General features: G+C 38.8%; 4 protein-coding genes across 12 annotated transcripts; 2 read left to right on the top strand and 2 right to left on the bottom strand.

Annotated features, from left to right (window-relative positions):
• Window positions 1–2151: 2151 nt before the first annotated feature.
• Window positions 2152–7934, top strand: LOC114555578 (rab5 GDP/GTP exchange factor). 3 transcript variants are annotated; one of them, XM_028578073.1, is made up of 9 exons: window positions 2152–2229; window positions 3496–3682; window positions 4143–4270; window positions 4678–4829; window positions 4927–4996; window positions 5093–5228; window positions 5318–5412; window positions 6451–6707; window positions 6807–7934. In XM_028578073.1, exons 1-9 carry the CDS (start codon window positions 2199–2201, stop codon window positions 7218–7220), a joined length of 1470 nt encoding a protein of 489 aa, XP_028433874.1. In that variant the 5' UTR covers window positions 2152–2198; the 3' UTR covers window positions 7221–7934. The 3 variants fall into 3 exon arrangements, with proteins under 3 accessions (XP_028433874.1, XP_028433875.1, XP_028433876.1); XM_028578074.1 differs by lacking the exon at window positions 2152–2229 and adding an exon at window positions 2239–2579; XM_028578075.1 differs by lacking the exon at window positions 2152–2229 and adding an exon at window positions 2599–2952.
• A 532-nt stretch (window positions 7935–8466) lies between these two features.
• psmd9 (proteasome 26S subunit, non-ATPase 9) lies at window positions 8467–11666 on the top strand. Its single transcript, XM_028578779.1, has 6 exons — window positions 8467–8654; window positions 8764–8863; window positions 9378–9571; window positions 9710–9811; window positions 10177–10265; window positions 10940–11666. Exons 1-6 carry the CDS (start codon window positions 8529–8531, stop codon window positions 10965–10967), a joined length of 639 nt encoding a protein of 212 aa, XP_028434580.1. The 5' UTR covers window positions 8467–8528; the 3' UTR covers window positions 10968–11666.
• Window positions 11490–18224, bottom strand: gtf2h3 (general transcription factor IIH, polypeptide 3). 2 transcript variants are annotated; one of them, XM_028578778.1, is made up of 14 exons: window positions 18059–18224; window positions 17891–17973; window positions 17685–17764; window positions 17464–17570; window positions 16543–16685; window positions 13778–13840; window positions 13494–13523; window positions 13367–13395; window positions 13210–13284; window positions 13061–13114; window positions 12628–12696; window positions 12382–12517; window positions 12231–12267; window positions 11490–12136 (listed from the first exon to the last, which is right to left on the bottom strand). In XM_028578778.1, the coding sequence occupies exons 2-14, from the start codon at window positions 17898–17900 to the stop codon at window positions 12067–12069; spliced, it is 903 nt and encodes a 300-aa protein (XP_028434579.1). In that variant the 5' UTR covers window positions 17901–17973; window positions 18059–18224; the 3' UTR covers window positions 11490–12066. The 2 variants fall into 2 exon arrangements, with proteins under 2 accessions (XP_028434579.1, XP_028434578.1); XM_028578777.1 differs by having other exon boundaries at window positions 17891–17979.
• A 1228-nt stretch (window positions 18225–19452) lies between these two features.
• LOC114555992 (Rieske domain-containing protein-like) lies at window positions 19453–21673 on the bottom strand. 6 transcript variants are annotated; one of them, XM_028578797.1, is made up of 4 exons: window positions 21589–21673; window positions 20247–20457; window positions 19998–20032; window positions 19453–19813 (listed from the first exon to the last, which is right to left on the bottom strand). In XM_028578797.1, the coding sequence occupies exons 2-4, from the start codon at window positions 20443–20445 to the stop codon at window positions 19523–19525; spliced, it is 525 nt and encodes a 174-aa protein (XP_028434598.1). In that variant the 5' UTR covers window positions 20446–20457; window positions 21589–21673; the 3' UTR covers window positions 19453–19522. The 6 variants fall into 6 exon arrangements, with proteins under 6 accessions (XP_028434598.1, XP_028434599.1, XP_028434594.1 ...); XM_028578798.1 differs by having other exon boundaries at window positions 20247–20453; window positions 21589–21667; XM_028578793.1 differs by having other exon boundaries at window positions 20247–20453; window positions 21408–21652.
• Window positions 21674–22256: the final 583 nt, after the last annotated feature.

Here is a 22256-nt window from a genome sequence, read left to right on the forward strand (position 1 = left end):
ATTGTTTAAGTTTAGGTTCAGTTTCACAAGACCGATTACCAACCTAGTAAACGGAACACTGCAGGTTGTCTATGTGGCAATTGGTTTGTAATTTGATTCATTTCAGATTGATTTGGTAATTTAAAGTCCAATGTTATCTGAACTAAGTACTGTATGTGGAGTAGTTAGAGAACTACCAGGGTCGTAGAGAAATACACAAGTTAGGAGTCAGCAGCCCAGCAAAACCATAGCCTACTAACAAACTGTTTGTTCAGACAGAATGCAAGGCCAATTTTAGCGGCAGCGATTGTATATGATACAAAGTCAATGAAAATATTTGCCAGAGGCAGCGGGAATGACATGAAAAATTGCTTTGCTTTCTGTTTGAACAATTCTTAGGACATTTTTGTGTTTTTTTTGTATTAATTGAATCTTTCAATTGTATTTTGGTTTAGTTTATTTAATTCTGTATTTCAATTCTATACAATGTGTGTGTATTTGTTGAATGTAAACATCTTCTCAGGTCATTAAAACCTCAAATTCCCAGCCATATACTGTTTTTAGCTTAACATCACTTTTCACAGTGTGTCAGCTCTTCTTAGTTTTGATGTTTAATGCATATGGCATTAGCTTATCCTTTATTTATCTAATAAAAAAGTATGCATCATTTATACAGATAACGTTAACATTTAGCCACTAACATTACTTATTATAATAGCCTAGCCTTAAATAATATCCATAATACCAAGAATTTGGAGTTGTCTAAAACTGTGAACACTAAGACAATAAACGTGATTTCATCATATGGCTTGGTCACTGTATTTTGAAAATCTTTACCGGAAAAGCTACTATGCTGTAATGTCAGCATTGACGACATTGCCGAATGCAGTTCCTTATATGACCGCTGGAGGGCAGTAAATCCCCGTGACTCTGACCCCTTTTAACAAATGTTAGGGGCGGCCGGTAATGTAGTTGTTGGATAGGATTCTTTTCAAAAAATCCATCTTTCAAATACGGACAGACGGATGTGCTTACATTAATGTATTATGATAATATGCGGGATAACTCCCACATTGCTGAAAGATATTGAATGCACCCCTCACTGCCCAGAAGCCATCAATCCTCACCCAAGTCTCTGTCATGATTACAGCATGTTATGTAGATAAACCTGGATAAACCTGGACACTAAATCAACCCCACACCACTAAAACCCAGGTAAATAAATGCACACTCAAAACATGTGTTGTTGTTGTTTTTTTTTAAATAAAACCACAGCAGTTTGATAAGAGAGTGCACATAAAAAAAACATATTATATTCCTATCAATCACTATTTGTTTTTCCACTGAATAATATGAAGTTAACAGAGGCTGTCAACAATTGATAACAGTTAACATATGTCGTTTCCATTTGTTCGTTTCGGTTTGGTCAGTGTATTTCAAAAGTATCTACCGGAGGGCTTATTGCAGACGCTGATTTGACAAATGTTGTAGTTCCCCAATATGACCACTGGAGGGCAGTGGACAACATATGTGATTCTAAATACCGTCAACACATGTTCTCTTAATACATCCATGATGAAACTCCATAAAGCTACACACACGTACCGCGCAACGCGAGTGCCATCGTGACAGACTACTTTTTGAAAACGGAGGCAGCCGAAAACATCTGCAGGCTTATTTTGGTAGCCTTGCTACATAGGCTTACATTATTTATATTAGCTTTATATGGTGCCAATAATAGTGTTTATGGTCACAGTCATAGATATATCTATGGGTCACAGTGAGCAACTACAACTGCACTCCACTAGTACCAAGCTAGATACAACACATAGTAATACTTCCGGTTATGACATTGGAAAATACAACTTTCACATGACAGACAAGGGTGTGGTTACACACTGTGAGCACTAGAGGACAATGCATATGATATGCTCATAGACAATATACAGTCTATGGATATATGCTCCATGATGCTCTCATGACAACCATCAACCGTTCTCTTAATACATCCATGCCATCAACCCATGGATGTATTAAGAGAACGCATCAACCCCACGAGCGACCATTGACATATGCGAGCGACAAGTAAAGGCATCAAGGCAGACTTCATAGCATATGAATACTTCCGGGAAAGACGTACAAAATAAAATATATTTATACACCGGCAGAAGTGAGGATACTCGCTATGATGACAGGATTTGGTCGAGGGAGACGTGACGATGCCTCGTTTGTGTTGGGCACGTGATTCTGGTGTGTTTTAAGCGGGGAATCGGTGCATCTTTCCGCGACACCTTTGCTTTGAAAAGTCGACACCGTGTCGATTACTGACGTTACTTCTAGCTTCACAGCTTGTTTTTCCAAAAGGCTTTCCGGTTGCACAGGTTTGAAAGCAAGTGATTCGGTCTGCGTTTCGTGAATTGTTGCTACCTCAGTTTCATACTTTTGTACCAACATCTCACTGAGTGAGGTCAGAAGAATTATAGTTCTCATTGTACAAGTTAGTTAAGGCGAGTTTGTGACTGTTAAGTAACCGGAAGGGGAAAAAAAACACTCCGATAAGGAGCGACTGCTTTATTGGTTATGATTTCACCAGCTGACAGGTGAGAAGGCATTTCAATAATTGGGACCTTATCATTCTGTACGTTTGTTTTTTTTAACTCATAGAAACGTTGAATTAGTTCGTACATTTAACTGAAATAGTTAAATAGTTGTGTCCTCTTTAGCCACTCGACGTTAGCTAACATTAGCCGGTGGTTCTTATCTCCAATCCCCTCAGCTGACTGCTCAGACTATAGTCCGCACTGCCGAGCTCATAAACTGTTATTGAGCTTTTAATAGGGAATTTACCCTGAGTTTTAACAGGAGACTCAGTTCAGCTTCTTAGGCTACATGTGGCTTTGATGTAGGCTAGTATTAGACATTGTGAAAACGTTTCTGAATAGAATTATCAGTCACATGAAAGAGCTAGTGAAGGTAAGTGGAAGAGTGGAAAAACTCACTGTCAATGAAACCTGGGAAATGATTGGACAGCATTTCCTTAACATGATTAGCATTTCTTCACCAGTTAAAACAGTCGTAGTTGGTAATTTACTTAGTAGGCTTATTAATATACACGACACTGTATTTTAAGTTGCCGAGTGTTTTTAATCTAGTTTTCTGCTGTTTATGAAAGTAGCTAGTTTTCTTATTGAAGCAGAATCTGACATCACTTCAAATTAAACCAGTTTAACCAAAATAACAATTCCCATCTTCTTAATGGCAACACATATTGCAATCATAACGTTTTGAACATGGGAAAGAAGTGTTCCTGGGTGTTAAAGTGCTGTGTTGCAGCATTGTGTGCCCTAAAGATGCCTGAGGTCATGTGCCAAGTTAAGCACGACCAGGCTATAGCGAACATGAGATTTAGGTCCCTGCACTCACAATGCAGGACACACGAGTTGCCTTTTTAAAGGAAAGACAATTATCCAAAGGAAAGGAAATTATTGGTTGAAATATCAATGTTCTCTCCAATAGGTTGGAGTAGTATATGGAAGAGCTCTACAATGTGGACAGATAAGCAAAGAGGAATCAGAGTTTCTCAGGAGGAGCTGCTGTGCAAGAACGCCTGTGGGTATTATGGAAACCCTGTGTGGCAAGGCTTCTGCTCCAAGTGCTGGAGAGAGAAAGCACGAACAGCTGGAGCCTCGAGGCAAGACACAAGGTACACCCGCTGTTTATAGCAATCATTTAGACTCAAAGGAGCATTTAGATCCTGACATTTCTGTCAGCTGTGGTGACATTGGTATGTTATCAACACAGTTGTGTTAGTGTGTAGATGGAGTCATGTAACATCATAGTTACACCATAGAATGGATGATTACCTGAATAGACATTGGAGGACATTGTTATGATTTTTATTATACATATCAATGAGAAAATAAAACTGAATTTGTGAAGTTAATATTAGTACCAACTGGATATGTTAGGGTTACTACGTACATAAACAATGAAATAATTGCTGATCCATATATTTAGTAATGATTGATGAACTCCAATCAGAAATGCTTTGTTATTAGAACTTTCTCTTTTAATACAACTGTCTTCTAACTATCAGCTTGAGGCAACTTAAGTGCTTTTTGTTTACGCTGGGTTTAGATCTCTAATGCTGTCATTCCTTGTAGGCCGAGCAATGATGGAACTCCTCTCACCTTCTCCAAATTTGAGGTGAAGAAAAGCACTGAGAAAGGTCGTCGAATTAACACAATGAGAAGACTCTTCTGGGGCAGCCCATCACCTCCTAAACGTCAAGGTAGTTCGGTTTGCTTTGTGTTCTTTGATTCTGTGTTTTTCCGTTGCCATCAAGTCAGACCTCCTCAGCACATGATTTCAAGGTGCAGTCATGTAATGACACCAACATCTGGACAATAGCAGGTGTTTTCCCTCAATGTCTAATGTACAGATAGGGTGCATATTTATGGGTAGTGTAGTGCTGTTATCCCTGCAGGTTCACAACCAACTACAGAGGACTGAACCTAAGTATCTGTGGTGATTTTTGCATCTTTTCCTCTGTGTTCCCCATTGATTCACTATTTCACCAAATGCATTGACTTGGTAGTCAGTGTTTCAACAAATGGAGCCGTTTTGAGTATCATGTTTCAGTTTTAAAACATGTTTCCTTGTTTATCTGGAATAACATCCACCTTTTGTCCCTTTTAGAGTCTTCTGAAAGCCATGCAAATGTGTTGAAAGCTTACCAGAGCCTCGAGCCCGGGGACTTCACTGGTTTCCTGAAGATACTGAAGAGCCCTTCCTCCCAGCGCTTGCAGTCTCGATGTACAGCTTTCCTCAACACAATGGAGGCGTACCATGTAATAATCTGTTGTATATGATTAACGTGACTCTTCTTATAATTTCTCTTTGATATGTCAGAGCTGTTCTGATCCTAGCTTCTCATCATCTTTACAGGATCTGCCGGTACAGAAGCTGTCTGATCTTGTGCAGGATTTCTACCAGTCTTTTGCTGAATATTTTAGCGGTGAGTACAGATCAGTTCAACGCTGGGCTGTTTATTTTGAAAACATGAAAATATTCATGACTTTTGAGTTGTTGTTTCTTATCCATATATTTTCAGGTTTTCCTGAGGCTCAGGTCACTCAAATAATGGAGCATGTAGAGAAATTAATAATGACACGGTTGCACAAATGGGTTTTCTGCCATGACAGCTGTGATGATGAACAGAAGGATCTGGCTCTTCAGAGAAGGATACGGTAACCCTTGTATACAAGTCACTTGTGTTGTATTTAATCAAAACCTCTAACCCAAAGCCCTGTGTAACACCAATGTCTTTACTTTGCAGATCTTTGAATTGGATCACCCCGCAGATGCTGAGCGTACCTTTTCCGGATAAAAAGACCACAGTCACAGCCGACCCGTTTCTGCCTGCTATTACAGGTGATTCACAACTTCAGTACTGAAAGGAATCGTTCGACATTTTGGGAAATATGCTTATTCTCTTTCTGGAGTAGAGTTAGATGAATATTATGCTCACGTCTCATGGTTAACTATAAACCTACATAGTCCACCGTAAAATGGTACATTGTTATTTTTTGATTAAACAAATGCAATACAACATGTTAATTAGTGAGCTTTAGAGGTGCTGGTAGGCAGATTGCATTACCTTTGGACAGAGGCAGGCTAGCTGTAGTCTTATATTTAACGGACAGACATGAGAGTGGTATTGAGCTCTTCCTCAGAGTGTATTTTAACTTTCTCTTCTATCTGCTGGTTTGGGTCCCTCACTTTAAAAAAAAAATAAGCACAGACTAAACAGCATTGTGAGAGTATGTGGCAAAATTGCAGGGATAAACTTTGAGGAGTTATCACTCCTATACAGAGCCAGAGCCATGAGGAAGGCCAAAGCTATCCTCGCTGACCCGAGTCACCCCTTGTCCCAACTTGTGGGCCCACGGAAGAATTCCGTGAAATGAATACGGCCCCTTAAGTTAAGGAAAAGGTCGTGGGTTGGCTTACGTTTCCATGACACGCGGGACAACAACGGGACGGTTGGGTTTAGGAAACTTGACATGCGGGACACGATCCCCGGTCTCCTGGGTGAAAGTCCTGTGTTTGACCGCAGGTAGATCGCAGGTACATGGTACCAATGTGTAGGACTAAGAGACTTAAGCGCTCCCTGTTTGTCCCTGTTACTATTTGTCTCGTTAATACCGTGTGTGTGGCTGTGTGTCTGTGTGTGGCTGTGGCTGTGGCTGTGGGTGGCTGTCTTTTATTCTCTGCTGGCTGTAAAACAAATTGCCCTCAATGAGGATAATAAAGTTTACTTAACTTATCTAAGTATGGTTCCCAAAATGTTGAACTATTCCTTTTAAGCTCATGGGAGAAAGTAGTGTTTCCCATGCACTGTAAACATTATTAAAAGGTCTGAAATGCTAGTCTTTGACATTTTGTTCTGCCCTCTGCTTTACTTAACAGCCATAATTGAAATGGATGCCAAACGAGCACCTCAAGACAAACTTGCATGTGTGTCCAAATGCAGTCAGCACGTTTTTGAAGCGCTCTCAACCTCGAACAGTGAGCCCGCTAATGCTGATGACTTCCTGTCAGGCCTGGTGTATGTGGTGCTGAAGGCCAATCCACCTCGCCTGCACTCCAACATGCAATATGTGATACGTTTTGGTCTCCCTCACAGCCTGATGGCAGGAGAGAGCGGCTACTATTTCACAAATTTGGTGAGTTTATTGCAAAGTTATCATCCAGTGTACACCACAGGATGCTGTGTAACAAGGCCAGCTGATCACTCATATCTTTGCTCTTGTACCCTGTTTCAGTCTTGTGCAGTGGCCTTCATTGATAAGCTGGATGGACCAGCACTCAACCTCAGTCCAGAGGAGTTTGAGGGCTACATGCTGCGTCAGCGTGCTCCCCGTGAAGGAAAGAGGCAGCAGGTTGCCAGTGACGCACAACATCTGTTAGAGGAGCTAACAGGCAGACAGGAGAAGCTGGACCAAGGGATGGATGCTCTCAACATGCAGCTACAGACGTGGGTCAAAGCTGTTCATTCACAACTGGATGAGGCAACAGCCCAGTTTGCTCTAGTACAAAAGGAGATAACAGCTCAGGCTGAGATCTCACAGGTTTTTTCATCCTCATCTCAGGATGCATCACCGCAAGGGGACGAGAAAGACGAGTCAGTGCTGGCCTTTACGGATCAACATGCAGGTCCACAAGCTACAGACTGTTAGCTATATCAAGAAAAACACCTAATGTGGTACTTGTCTCTTTTAAATCATCAGCACTAACTTATGTAGGCTGCAAAACAAACAAAGATTTATATTTCTAATGTTACACTTGCACATGTTCGATCACAGAAAGCTTGGTAAGCTGTTGAACATGAAGGAAAACTTCTTGAAGGAAACTTTTTTCATTTGGTATAACAGGGCACACAGAGGTTTTTTTTATGACTTTGATAAAGATTTGCACTTGTATCCTGTTTGAGGATGAAGGCCATTAGAAATACATTCCAATTTATGAAAACAGATGTGATTAAAATTTATATTTAAGCACTCAGGGGACACATCACTTGGAGACATCACCTAACACTTCAAGAGTGCTTATTGAATATTCACTATTTTTTACTAACCGTGTATTAATAATGTGCCTTCATGTAGACTGCTGTGAAATAAAGAAATATGCTGCAGGAGAAAATGTTAGATGGTACTTGTAGACAACTACAAATCAGGGGGTGTATTTAGGAGTGGTGGAACTGTTTCCAACAACTGCCTAGAAGGTGAAATAGCTGGTGCAAAAACAATTTGTAACACATTTTGCCTTCTGTGTTAGTGTGCAGAAGGTATGCATGTTTCCAACTGTTAAAAGGTTTTTGAAGAATTTATAGTTTTATGTTATGATCAATTATTGTATCCAATATTATATTAAAGTAAACTTGTATGATTTCATTTGTGTTTTTCTTTAGAGATTTTTTGAGCAGACAAACAAACATTTGGTCTAGAGTTAGGTTTTAGGAATGTGCCTGTTTGCAAAGTCAAACAGGTTAAATTCCCATGTTTAATCCAGTGCTTAACTGATTTTGATGTGTTCTTGGATAATGAAAATAGAGTGTAAACATTGGTGTTTATCGTTTGACAAGGTTGCTGTGGGAAGTGGAAGGAAGGTTTTGTTGACTTTGATGTTTAATATTGGTGAATTATTTAAAGAAAACTCTTAAATATAAGTCAAGAGAAACTCATACTGAAAATGTTATTTCACTGCTTAACTACTAACAGATATAGCCAATTGCTTATATTATTACATGGTTGTATACCATACAGGAGCTAAATACTTATAGACTTACTGAACATTTTATATTAATAAGAGCATCTTGTAAATTAAGGGTTGTACATTATTTGGTGGTTACAGGACTGCACTTTGGAAGGGAAAAAGCTGGATTTCTATTCATTTATTTTTTTCATCGACCAGTTGGGGGCAGTAAAGCCCGTGCACTGCCGTAAACCGGAAGTACCATTCGGCTCTGGTTGGAGTTACGTGCTACCATGAAGATGACAGGGGAAAATAATGCTGAAAAGTCAGAAATAACAATGGATGATGTCAAAAACCTAATTCAAAGGAAAGATGAAATTGAAGAACAGATAAAGGCTTATTACGATGTTTTGGAAGACGTAAGTTTGTCAGTTAGAAATGCATGCAGCGCAAAGCTAACCCAAGGCTAATAAACGCATTAACGCTAATTAATTGTGAGTGTAAACGTGCCTTTCTTTATGTTTACAGCAATGTGTCGGAGTTGAAGGTCCCTTGGTTGACGCAGAGGGTTTCCCCCGAGCAGATGTTAATTTATACCAGATCAGGACAGCAAGGCACAGTATTTCATGTAAGCAGCACCGTGTTTGTTGTTTCTAGTGTTTTCTATGATAGCAAGGGACATTTGGTTAACTTTGTTGACTGAGCACAACTTCCAGTAACCCACCTGTTGGCACAAGGTCTGTGAAGGTCTTGAGTCGGTGTTCTGTTATAATAACGCCAAGTAGATAGTATAGATAGTAGACAATGCCCCAATTATAATTTCCAAACAACTTTCTCATTCCATTCCGAGCAGTATAGCGATAAACCCCACATATATGTGACACCAAAATGCAGTAGTTTGGAGTAGTTTAGTTTCAGATAATTTCTTTATCTAAACGTAAATGTTTGTCCAGACATAATGTCAGAAAAATATGACATTATGCCAGTTCCACAGCTGGCCACATATTGGAACTTCATTTAGTTTGGACTAACTAAATCCCTTTTTTTTTAGGATGACACCAGCTTATACTCCTATGTCAAACTAGGACTGCGACTAATTGTTATTTTCATTTTCAAAGTAATGCTTTGATCGTGTCTTTCAGGCCTGCAGAATGATCACAAGGCCATCATGGAGGAGATAGAAGAAGCCCTACACAAGCTGCATGCTCGAGAGAAAGCCAAGCGGGGAGGGGACGAGGCAGGAGACCAGGGGGAGGCGATGGAGCAACAGGTCACTCTTCCTCCTCCCTTTGCACGGGTGGATGCTGTGACACAAGGCTCGCCTGCATGTGGAGCTGTGAGTAATGTGAACTATGCTTTTGTATTTGGTAGATGTTTCTGAAAAAACATCAGAATTCTTAAAGGTTGAGACTTAAATGAAACGTAGCTGTTTTTGTTCCTGGGGATTTTAGTAATTGGTTGTTTCTTTCCAAAGGGGCTCAGAGTTGGTGATGAAGTCATTGAGTTTGGTTCTGTTAACACAGAGAACTTTCAGAACCTCCAGAATATTGCTTCTGTGGTACAACACAGTGAAGGGGTAAGCTACTGACTCTACAGCTGCTTTTTTGGTTTAGCAATACAACTTTTTTTTTATTGTTTATCATTTGTCACTATAATTATGTTATGGTAATTGTTTTGCAATGTAGTTTGATGTCTAAATTAACTCCAAAAATATATTAATGCTAATCCAGATTTTTCCAAGAATGATTTATGAAATCCCAGAGAGAGGTTTGATTTCCTTTTTAATTGAACTTTTTATTAGATTTCTTTGAATTAGATGTTTTCATACCTACAGTATCAGACAAAAAGTCTTCTGGTAATCACATTACACCCTTTTTCTCATTGCCCAACCATAGGTTATAATATCTGGAGTCTAAACTGCAATATCATGTCCTCTCACAGAAACCATTACGTGTCTCAGTCATCCGGGATGGCCAGAAAGCTCAGATGAGCCTGACTCCACAGCGATGGTCAGGCAGAGGATTGCTGGGGTGAGTACTACTGTACAGACACAATCACAAGTCATGTATACGGATTGGCACATATTTATCAGTCAAGAGTCAAGTTGATTAGCAAAAATTTAGGAAGAAAGCTGCTAAAAAGCTTCTAGTGAGTTGAGCAAATATGTTTTGCTTATTAGTGCATTTTTACTTTAGGAAACAGCAGTGAAATTGGTAATACTCTTTAGTACATCCACCTTAAAGCTTTAGTGCACAACTATTTCACATTAATGAACGTCCGTTACATTTAAGCCATTGCCATATGAGTTGACACAAAGCTAATTAATCCTATCAGTTCCACAAAACTCTCTGCATTTCACAGTACGGCTATGTTTACAAAACAATGTAGTCCGATGACATTCACGCACAAGTGAAAATTACTCTTTCTGAAGAGCCCATCACAATTTTTAATCCTCCGTGTCCTCCTTGATTTGACGGATTAAACGCTACCAGCAACTGTGTGGAGGAGGGGTAGGGGTGGTGCGGGGTCATCGAAATGCTTGTGTCACGTGGATGCGCAGAGAGTGTTGTTGTCATGACTTAGAATTCCACATGGGGGGCGACAGAAACTACACACTTTAGCTTTAAGGTGCATTATTTATGATTGGTAGGTAAAAAAAAGTGGTTTACATTAGTCACAAGTCTGTCCTTGTTATCTTCTTCAGATGCAACATTGTTCCAATCCATCGATGATCACCCTGACATTGTGCAGCATTTCAATTGTGAAACACCTTCCTCCACCTATGTTATGCCTGGATGGTTTCAAACTGACTTTGTACATGCTGCAGACATTTTCACCTGTTTTTCTCAATATTTGAATCCAAACTGGAAGTATTTTCTTTATACAAATGGGATATATGAAAATGAAGTTTCACAGTACTTCTTTTTAAGAGGTCATACTGAGTTTACTGAATAAACATTGCTATCTTATACTACTCTGATTATAATCTCACATGTTCAAACAATTGACTCTTGGCATTAGGAGTTTTAGCTTCTTTCTCTCAGTAGCATGGATTCACTCAGCGAATGTCATTGCTTTATCTAGTGTGCAAGTGGTATATTTGGTGTAAGAGTGCCACCAGAGATTAATAGGGGGGTTAATTAATGATATCCATGACAAAATCTGAGTGGTTGTTAAAGTATCTTGCAGTGTTTTGACGTGATGAACAGACACTGAAAATGAATGGCTGGAGACTTATAATTAATTTGACTACTTTCATCATTAAATGTTTATTTTCAACTCTTGGGGAAAAGATGACTTTTCGCATGTTTATTCCACATGTAATTAAAGATTTTGTATTAAGTGAACTAATAAGATTTTCTTGAAGCTTCTCCATCAGTTTGAAAGCTGAACACAATTTATTGTACTTAAGTAAAATATTTCCACCTTAACACATAATGATTGATTCACGTGTGACAAACATTTCTAAGAACATATAGCTATTTCTTTTATTATATAAAAAAATACACAAAAATGCCCAAAGTTTCTTTTTTTTCCTTTTTCAAAAGCAGTGACTTTTACCCAACATCATGAACGACTAAAAGGTGTGTACCAGTTGTTTCTATTAATGTGAACATTGGTCAAACTAAACTCACAAAGACTTGTGAACAAATGTTAACTACAAATGTTTGTTTAATGTTTGCATATATTCTTATCGAATGGAAAACAATAGTTTCTACAAAGAAAAACTATTTGTCAGGTTGGCATGAACCTGAAACTTGTTTTTAGGAGGCAACATAGCATAATCTTAATATCAAAAAATGAAACTAACTAGTTTAATCATAGCAATAATCATGTAGGCTGTTTGAGTTTCTTCTTTTTGGGCTTAACCATCTGTGGTAGTTGGATTTTGAAGGCAGTCCTAAAAAGACAAATAAAATGAAGATGATTTCAGATGTTTACCAATAGTGCTCAGAGGAAAAAGGTTATATAAATAAAATATTTTAAAGACTCACTCGCAAGTTGTGCAGATGGGGCTGAAGTTGCAGAATACTTTTAAAGAGAAGACAGTAGAAAGCGTCACCACAAAAACATACTGCAGCTTTGGCCAACAATATAAAGATTGTGGTCATGCATTCGTTTCTTTTAACTGGGAATCAGACTTACTTGACAGACAAACTGAGCACACGTAACCAATCTCAATGAGGTTACGATGGCAGAAACATGCTGCTCTGTAGTCCACATGTGCAGGCGGTGGCAGCACCAGCTGTGAACGCTGCTCAGAGTCAGGCAGGAACACCCACTGTTCAGAAAACACCATCATCAACACAAAGCAGCCCTCTTTACAGAAAGATGAGCTGAATACTATACAGGTGATACTCCCAGAAATGTGGAAATCTGTATTGCACTCACCAAAAGGTACTGTGCCAGGGCAACTTTCTGTGGTATCTTGAGGTACAATCCTCCCGTTATATCACAAGCCTACAAGACAAACAACTAAAAAGGTAAAAACCTGGTATATACTGTGTCTGTGCGTGTGTGTGTGTGGGTGAGAGAGAGACAGTCACAATGGCACACCTTATGGTTATAATACTAAAAAATATAAACAAACAAAAGGTGTGTGAGAGCCACTTAACATGGATGTTTGGGTTACTTGAATTGTTCTACAAGCTATCAAATATCATTGCATAGTTTGGTATTTTTTAGGGAATTTCCCCAGTGTGGGATTAATAAAGTCTATCTTATTCTCAGGTTCAGCTTTTGGATGGTACTTGTTATCACGATACAGGTTGTAGTATTAAATTACAGTATTGTCAATGTCCTAACAAAGCCGTAAAAAATGTACCTGCTGAAGGAGACCCGACTCTGAGTCCAACACACAGGCATCTATCAGGATGTTCTGTTTTAAAATACAAAACAAATTATTTTGAATAAATATACAAGTTATCCAAGAAGTAAAGAGGACAGAAACACAAGCAAGATCAATGAATTTACCTGCTTCTGAGCAGCAAAAATTACATTCATGAAGTTCATGTACTGGAGGGCACAGTCCTCCGCTGCTTTTATCACCTGTCCAGTAAAATACAGAGGCGGTGTTCAAGTCACGGAATAAAACAAAAGCGCTAATGAAATTAGAGCATTTAGAGCTTACCAATATCCTTGATTTTATCTCCTGTCCAGCTAAAAAAAAACAGACATTAATTAAAACAAGTATTGAAAGGAAAAACAGAACCCATTGAAGAGCATCATTAAGCTTATTAATAAAAACACTGAATTACCTTCCAAATCTTTTGAGACTCTGTGAATATCTGAATATTAAAGGATTAAGGACAGTTAAGAAAACACCTCTGCCTCTTTCTCAGCCACAGTCATCAAAGAGAAAATAACGAAAAACAATCCGCAAACATTTCTCTCAACTTAACCAGCAAAGGGAAAGTCAAAACATTTTTTTTCCTGGTGTTACTTGCTTTACTTATTCTTATTTGATCTTAATTAAAAAAAAAAAAAAAAAAAAGTCCATGTCATAAATGATAAAACTTTAAAATAGTTATTGAAAGGATACAGCAGAGAGCTTTGGCAAGGGTTCCAGCCAAAAAACTATCAGTTGAATTTCCCTTCACTTCAGCTGTAATCACATAAGACATGTTGTAAATTTAAAAAAAAGGAGTCACCCACACTGCACAGCATCCTTCAACACCTGAAAATAAAGCTTTGAATACAATACATAGACAGTAGTCTCTCTCTCGGGGCATTCTCCTCTCGTTCCCCTAGCTCCCCTATCTATTTTGCAAAGGCATCGCCGCTGCATCCAAGGTACATCACAGGACCATTGTGATTTATTTGGCGAAAGGCAAACAAGCCAGGTTTTTTTCCCCTATTCTAGAATGATAAGAATACATTTTATTTATATAGCGCTTTTAATGTACTCAAAGGCCCTTTACAATAAAACCATGGTAAGTACAATAAAAGCAGGTGAAGCAATAAAAACACAAAACATAAAAACAAGCATATTAAACAAGTGAAACAATAAAACCAGCAGCTAACAGTAGATTAAATGTGATATTATTATTATTATTATTATTATTATTATTATAGGGTGAAGGTTATTCTAAAAAAAGATATGGGTTTTGAGAAGTGATTTGAATGTGTCCGGATCAGTACAGTCACGGATGTGTATGGGTAGAGAGTTCCAGAGGGAGGGGGCTGTGATGGTGAAAGCTCTGGCACCCCCAGGGGCCCGTTTCAGAAAGCAGGTTTAATGAAAACTCTGAGTTTGTTAAACCTGAGATGAGGGAAACTCTGGGTTTTCGGTTTCAGAAAGAGAGGTTAATCAAACCTGAGAGAGAGGGGTAACTCCAGCCCGTTTCAGAAAGAGAGGTAACTTAACCTCAGAGTCAGTTACTACGGTAACTGAGCCTGTGAACCTAACCTGGTTGGGAGCATGTTTTCTTCAAGAAACTCAAGGTTTCTCCTCACTCATTTGCTCATTCATTCATTCATTCATTCATTCATTCATTCATTCAGTCTGTATCATGCGCATTTTAATGCAGTTTGTTATCTGTATGAATAAAAAAAACGTATTGGTTTATGTTAGGCAGACTATAAAAGTTTTTTTCTCAAAAATGTCATGTCCTTTTGTCGACGATGCCGTTGATGAAAAAGCTGTATTAATTCACAGAGTTTACGTCGGGAGATGATGTCCCGACTATAGATGTATTTTAATTTCCACATAACCGATTTGAGAGGTATTTTTTTTAAATCACAGTCCATTAGATATGTAGATACCTTATCTGTCCTCATATCACTAACATCAACCGTCGTGGACAGGCTTTAACATCCCAGCAGATTCTTTGTGTCGCATTACGTTTTTTGCAAATGGCAGTTTTCTTTATAACAGCGTAGCGGATCATACTGTAATAGTAAAGCCACTGTATGCAGAGCCATCAGAAAAGTGTGACTGGCTCTGAAACGTTTTTTAAACGTTTTTGTAGTGTTCCCTGGACACAAACCAGTGAGAGCCATTAAAAAGAAATAAATGATTATACATTATAGTTCTGTTAATGATCATGGTGCTGCAGCCTCAGAATGGATATAGTAGTAGCTTACTTTTTTGCCCGCAGGATTGCACCCAAATGAAATTAGGTGTAATACAATTCCAGTTTTCACCAGTAATATTATAAGTTAACTGTGATTAAATATGAAATTAATACACTGTTAATGCACACACACACATATTGACTCGAGCAGCAATTTTCTCCCACACCAATTCTCTCTCTTTTGCAGCAGCAGCCGCTGTCTTGCTTTTTTAATGAAATGCATGTTCAAAAGTTGCTGTTTGTGCGCATGAGTATTTCCGCCGACCCGTTTGTTTGTGGTTGTTACCATGGTGAATCGTAGAATCATGGCTCCATTCATACTGCCTTTTTATAGTGGTGGTGCACGCATGTAACCCTGAGTGAACCTACTCAGAGTTGATTGAACCAAATCAGCTGTTCTGGAACCGAAAACTCAAGAGTTTCCCATCTCAGGGTAAATCAACTCAGACATCAGGGTTAGACTCAGAGTTTGTTAAACCTCCTTCCTGAAACAGGCCCCTGGTATGGTGCTTGGAAATGAGTGGTGGGGAGAGGAGGTTTTGGGGGAGGGGGGGGTTGTGGCGGTGGAGCAGGTCTGTGAGGTAGTAGGAACCTGGTTATGGAGGGCTTTGTGAGTAAGGAGGAGTACTTTAAACTGTTGGGGAACAGATTCTAGAGGACGGGGGTGATGTGGTTGTGGGAGCGGGTGAGGAGACTGGCAGCAGAGTTTTGGATATACTGAAGTTTATTTAAGGCTTTTGCAGATTAACCATAGAGGGTGCTGTTGCAGTAGTCGATTCTGGAAGTGATGAAGGCGTAAATCTGAGTTTTTGGCAGCAGAGAAGGTGAGTGATGGGCGGAGATGGGCAATGTTTTTCAGGTGCAAGAAAGCAGTTCTGGTGATTTGGTTCATGTGATGTTCAAATGTGAGATTGCTGTTGAAAATGACTCCAAGGTTACGGATGTACAGGGATGGAGACAGGGTGGAGTTGTTGATGGAGAGACTGAAGTTGAGGGCGTTTTTCGTGAGGGATTTGGGGCCGACGGTAATCATGTCAGATTTAGAAACGCGGCGTAACCAGAATATACTCCAGCAGTGACACAGCGCTGTGGAGATGGGTTTGGCTATGCGAGACTACAAAGACAGTAACCCAACTGTTTTGGTTTAGTTTGTTGAGAAAGCATACATACCTAAATCTACTGTATATATTATATGTTCATTTTACCCACACAAAAACAGACTTGTACTTACCTTTGGACATAACATTCCTGATCTCTTCAGCAATAAGGTTATTGGCGACTGCCAGGAGTTCATATTTTCCATCCCCACTGGAGCATGCATCATCCCCACCGCTGTCCCCCGCTCTCCAGCTCTTTTTGGGATATAGGAAGTGACTGAAATAAAGTAAGTTGGCGAGATTGTGCATATAAGCAAAGACAGGAGCAAAACATTGCATTCATCAAGAATGTTGGCCCTGCTTCTGCAGATAAATGGCTGTGTGGGTGATGTATGATTAGATAGATTGTTTTATTGATCCCCAAAAAATTGGGAAATTACTTATGGCAATATATAATCATATTAATAATAGATTCATGGGGAAGTTTTAACCATTTTAAATACTGTTAGGTAATATAGACCTTGGGTATCCAGCCTAATGGTAGAGCCTCCTTCAAAGGCTCACAACATAAATCTGGGAGCTCATGAGAGGATTAATGGGGAAGAAAAAGACTAAGTTATGCTAAACAACTGTTTTCATTTTTTTTTTTACTTTGGCCTGAATCTTTTCTTTTTTTGTGAAATATTGTGAAAAAAATACATTTTCCTCAAACTGTTATTTAAATGAAAACATGTGAGAAGTTCAAAGACTGCTTGAACTAACAACTCATGACATCTGAAACGTGACAAGGGGCCGCAACTAGACACTGCTTTTTTGTAAGCGGTCATGAGCCCACCACAAACCAAAGTAGTGTGTTTTATCTCTTTATTTAAATTCTTAATCTGAAAAGTAACTAGCAACTATAGCTGTCAAATACATGCAGTTGAGTAAAATCTATTTCCCTCCCACTCCAGTAAATGTATCTATTTCCCTCCCACTCCAGTAAATGTATCTATTTCCCTCCCACTCCAGTAAATGTACTTACTTACTTTTCACCAGTGTTCTATAAAAGTTACCTGTCTTGACAGTGGCTGGCGATGACAGCCAGCCTGTTAGTCCTGGCCATGGAAATGTGGGAGTTCCCCAAAACCATGACTGCATCCAGACACTTCGACAGTGTGAGCTGCACGAACACGAAGAGGACAGTTAGGTGTTGTTTAGCCTCAGCCACATTTAAAAACTACAATCTGAAAGCTGCTCATATAAGTAAGAATAATATCAGACATAGTAGTACTACCTCTGTCTCACGTTGAGCTTGCTGCCCCCACCAAATCGGATTTACATCCACGACGATGACCAGCAGATTGATTTCATCCTCTGAAGAAATGTTGGAAACAATTGAACATAATGCAGCTCAATGAAGAAGGTCCTTTCTAAAACGTTGAATGTACAACACATGCAAACACAATTATTAGTATGTGCATCAGGCTAAGCAAGACATACCTGATGCCATCACGGCAAGATATTTGAGAGCAAAAAGTGTTGTTCTCCTGGAGCTTTATCTTCTGTTAGCTTCCATCTTTGATCTGAAACTTTGCACAATATCTACAAAATTTAGAGCGTTTTAAAGTCTGGATATTAGGACAATGTATAGTTTAGTAAAAAACTGACATTCATGAAAATACATCCAGCATTGTTTAGTATCCAACCACATCAGCTCATGGATGTATCAGCCATTCTAGTGCGTCACCAGGCTGCGACCTTCTTCTTCTTCTACTTTTTGGTACAACACAGTTCACTGCTGCCACCTAGCGTCGAATGTTTTGATATGGCCTAAATCCATACCTTCATACAAATCCATGGTACACCCACATGTGTTTTCACTTTAAGTAGCAATACAACAATGTAAAAATACTAAATTACAAGTAAAATATCTTCCTGCATTCAAAATCTTAGGTAAGTAAACAAGTAAGTAAGTTTTGGCGAATAATCAGCAAAATGTATATGTGTAAATGTATTTGTTATGCAGACAAACAACCACTGGGATTGTAATATTATATATTATTGGATTGTTGTTACTAATACATAATGTGGAAGTAGCATTTTACTGTTGTAGTTGGTTGAAGTGGAGCTCATTTTGACTATACTGTATACTGTTGGGTAGTTTAATATATAACAATGCATCATATTTTACAAGCTGATCTAATGTTTTGGTTGTAAAAAGTGATTAGCATCTATAGTTCTTGACGGGGTCATTCCTATGTCCACAGTGTCCTATTTGCGTGATATAAATTAACATTGTAAAATATTGGTAAGGACTATCACAGTTCAAATCACAAACAAATTAAGGGAGATAGACGTTTAAAATGCAGTTTGAATATTAAAAATCCATTCAGCCACTGTGAAGATATCAATGTCTAAAGAAAAAAAAGAAGAAAATTATCTTGCCCAATATCTTGACAAATGACACAATGATATCATAATAATATTCCCCATATCATTTCTCATGACATTGGCAAATAAAAAATAATCATAATTTTTTCTACAAAAAATAAACATTTAATACTTATAAACCACAGTATTCTGTAGCAATCCCAGTTCAGTGTTAAAAAAGAGCAAAACAAGATGTTACAAAAAAAACCTTTCATACAGTAAATGCCATTTCTACATTATACCTACTGATTTGATCAATGTCTTCAGTAATGCCCCATTTCCTGATCTTGAAAGCCGTGTCAATCAGAGCAAGAGCAAAGTATTGAACAGTGTATGTAAACAGAACAAAACTAAAAATGTCTCTGGATGTCCAATTAAAGCAGATATAACCACACTGAAATGATTCACATCCTGCAACTGCTGTTTAAATGTCTGCTATTCATCTTACTACAATGATTCATACATTATTGTCAGATATTTCCCTCTCTGTCCTAGACTGACTCATATAAATTGCACAGGCTTATTGGCTAACACGCTTATGAACCGTTTTTTGATAACAATTATTATTGGGGCAAACAGATTCTGAAGGGTTTTGATATGCTCTCCAATGAAACACAACAAAACATCCCACATTCTCTTTAAAGCATTTATGTATTTTGGGTTGAATAATCATAAATCTCTATGAAATCCTTAAATGTCTGGTTATTTCTTGGGCGTGGGTTTTGGCTGTGCCTTGAGTAAGCCAGTCCTATATCTCTCAGTCTGATAGACATCTGACTCGATGGCCTCGTTTGAGTCATTCAGTGTTACGTATACATTCCCGTTGACCTCAGTGACCTTGTGAATCCTCTGTTTGACACCCTTGGAGCGCCAGTGTTTTCTCAGGGGTTTGGCTGTGGGATCATCCACAGCTTGGTAAAGCCCTTCCCCTTCTGCGAGTGTGATCTTGTACTTGTGCCACGGACACACAATACACAGCCGCCCATTAAACTCCTGAGCATGAAGGTGATTAGAGAGATAAGACAGTAGCAGCAATACTGGCAGTTTTACAAGAACGCTATTTTATACATATGAAAGCTTGAACAGGAGCTTTACACCGAACTGACAAAAAGAGGTTATTAGCTTATAAGCATTCAACGACTATTTCACGGCAATATTCAGAGAATATGCAACTTACCTCAATGTCTCCATATTGTAATGCACCACCTGAATCTGTAAGTGGAAATACGAGCGTCATTGTAGGCCTCAGTGTTTCAAACACTTGATGAGTAAATTCCACACTTCAAAAACTAATAGGATGATGAATGTCAACATCTTTCTAAATGTTTTAACAGGAACAAAAAAAACTATAGGTGAGGACAGGCCTTATAATTATGGCTTTATGCATTATGTCAACACATACAACAGCCACACACACAGAGCTTACGGTAGCAGCGCATGTCCATTGCATGAAGCTGCCCCTGGTGGTACAGGACCAGTATGTCTCTGCAGCCATTCACCATGGTGGTCATGCGTCCGGCCTTGACAATGTTGTCCTTCTTCCCAATGAAGTGGGAGACAAGGGGAAGTGAGGAGGAGGGAGGGGAAGAAGAGGAAGTCTGAGAATGCTCCTCCTCAGAAAACATGTTGATCTCTTCCTGGTATGAATAAGAATATAGTTTAACAGTAATTTCAGTTTCGAGGACATAATTAATAGCAAAATAGATAGATAATGAATGTTGTTTTATTGCAGATTTATTAGACTTCATTCACTTTAATTCACTCGCAAGTCCCAGTCCTGCCCTTTCCTCCACCTTATTCATTACCACATGATGCTGTTTTATGTTGAAGCTACATTAGGAAATTAATCAAGAGAAGGAGCTGATTATTGTAGGTTTCAAATTTTCATAAAAACAGTATATAGAATATATTAAATGTTGCTGCAAGGTGTTCCAGATGTTTCAAACATCTGCTTCTTTCATTTCCTCCACTTTAAATGGGGGAACAGATGACGCTGCATGAATATTTAAAGAAATAATGAGAGGAGGAAAAAAATAACACTGGCTGTCTTGGGTTGCACCCAAGGATTTTTGAATGGTGGTAACTTAAAAAATGCATCTCTTAATTTATCAGAAGCAATGTGAGTGAGTGAGGGAGATAAAAAAGAAAAAGAAAAGAAAGAGAGATAGGCCTGGCAATGCAAGACTAGCTGTCAGTGCCAAAGAGAGAGATGGGAAGAAAAGATAGAGACCAAAAACCTTGCCCATTTTTGTAACTAATGAGAATCTGTTTCATGTAGCCACCTATCTTTCACTGTAGACTTAGTCCAGATTAGTCCAGAACTTCAGATTATATGGGGAACACATAATAGTCGGTTTTCCTCAGGGATGCACTGGTAGGCTAACCTGCAAACCAATCCCCTCTTCCTCCCCAGTCACAATGTTTAAAAAGTAGCACGTAATTCTGCACATACTCACTATAAGGACAATACAGAATGCATAGAATCATCATCACAGACAGAACACTCACGAAGAGTTCCTCTTTAATTAAGCTCCTACAAGTTTTTGATTGACTATCTATCCTACCTCTAAATACTGTAGTTAGTTACCAGAGCAGATGGGATAGGTCTGGAAGCCTGGCAACTTGCTGATGAATTTGGCTTCATGTTGTGGGCGGGACATGAGACTTTATCTCGCTAAATGTACACACAGGAATATCGTAGTATCTGTATAAAACAGGCTGGCTATATTTGTTTGAAAATGTATCAAATTCTAAAATGCAAACCAAACTTCGTCAGGGTTTCCAGTTTGAGGAAGAGCCAATGTTGTGTGTTACGTCCAATGTTGTCCCCAGTGAAACAGGGGCTGAGGAACGACATTCCATGTCCATGTCGTCCTTCCACTTTATGACTTAAGTTAACTAAATTGCAGAGGGTGTGCCAGGTATGCACAACGTAGGCTATGCATGTGTGTATTCGCTGTTGAGGTAGGCCTATGTATATAGGCCGTATGTATACAGTTAGCCTACTGTAGATAATTGCAGATACGATTGCAATAATGAATTGAATGAATGAATGAATGACGATGTTTCAGGTGGCAAACCAAACTGCCAGCGATGTTGTAGAGAACATGCACGTTCACTCAATACAATATATTATTTATAGATTTGTTTAGTCAATAACTATAATAATCCATGTGTTTTATCATTAATTAACCCCAAAAATACTTCTCAATCAGTAGTCCATTTCTCAGTTCTCCATAGGAAAGGCTATCTTGTAAAGCCAGTGGGGCAAATGTCCTAATGGATTAGTCTGAGAAGGCTTTTGTCTTAGCAGGTTTGTTGGTGGGCATTAAACCCTCTGAGGGATTATCTCTCGTTCATGATGAATTGAGCGTAATTTGACCGGCTGTTCTTTTTGAAGTTCTGCATTAAAATCAGATACAGTTTCGTACCCTAA

The sequence above is a fragment of the Perca flavescens genome, chromosome 5 (assembly GCF_004354835.1).
Source record: "Perca flavescens isolate YP-PL-M2 chromosome 5, PFLA_1.0, whole genome shotgun sequence".
Classification (NCBI taxonomy): Eukaryota; Metazoa; Chordata; class Actinopteri; order Perciformes; family Percidae; genus Perca; species Perca flavescens.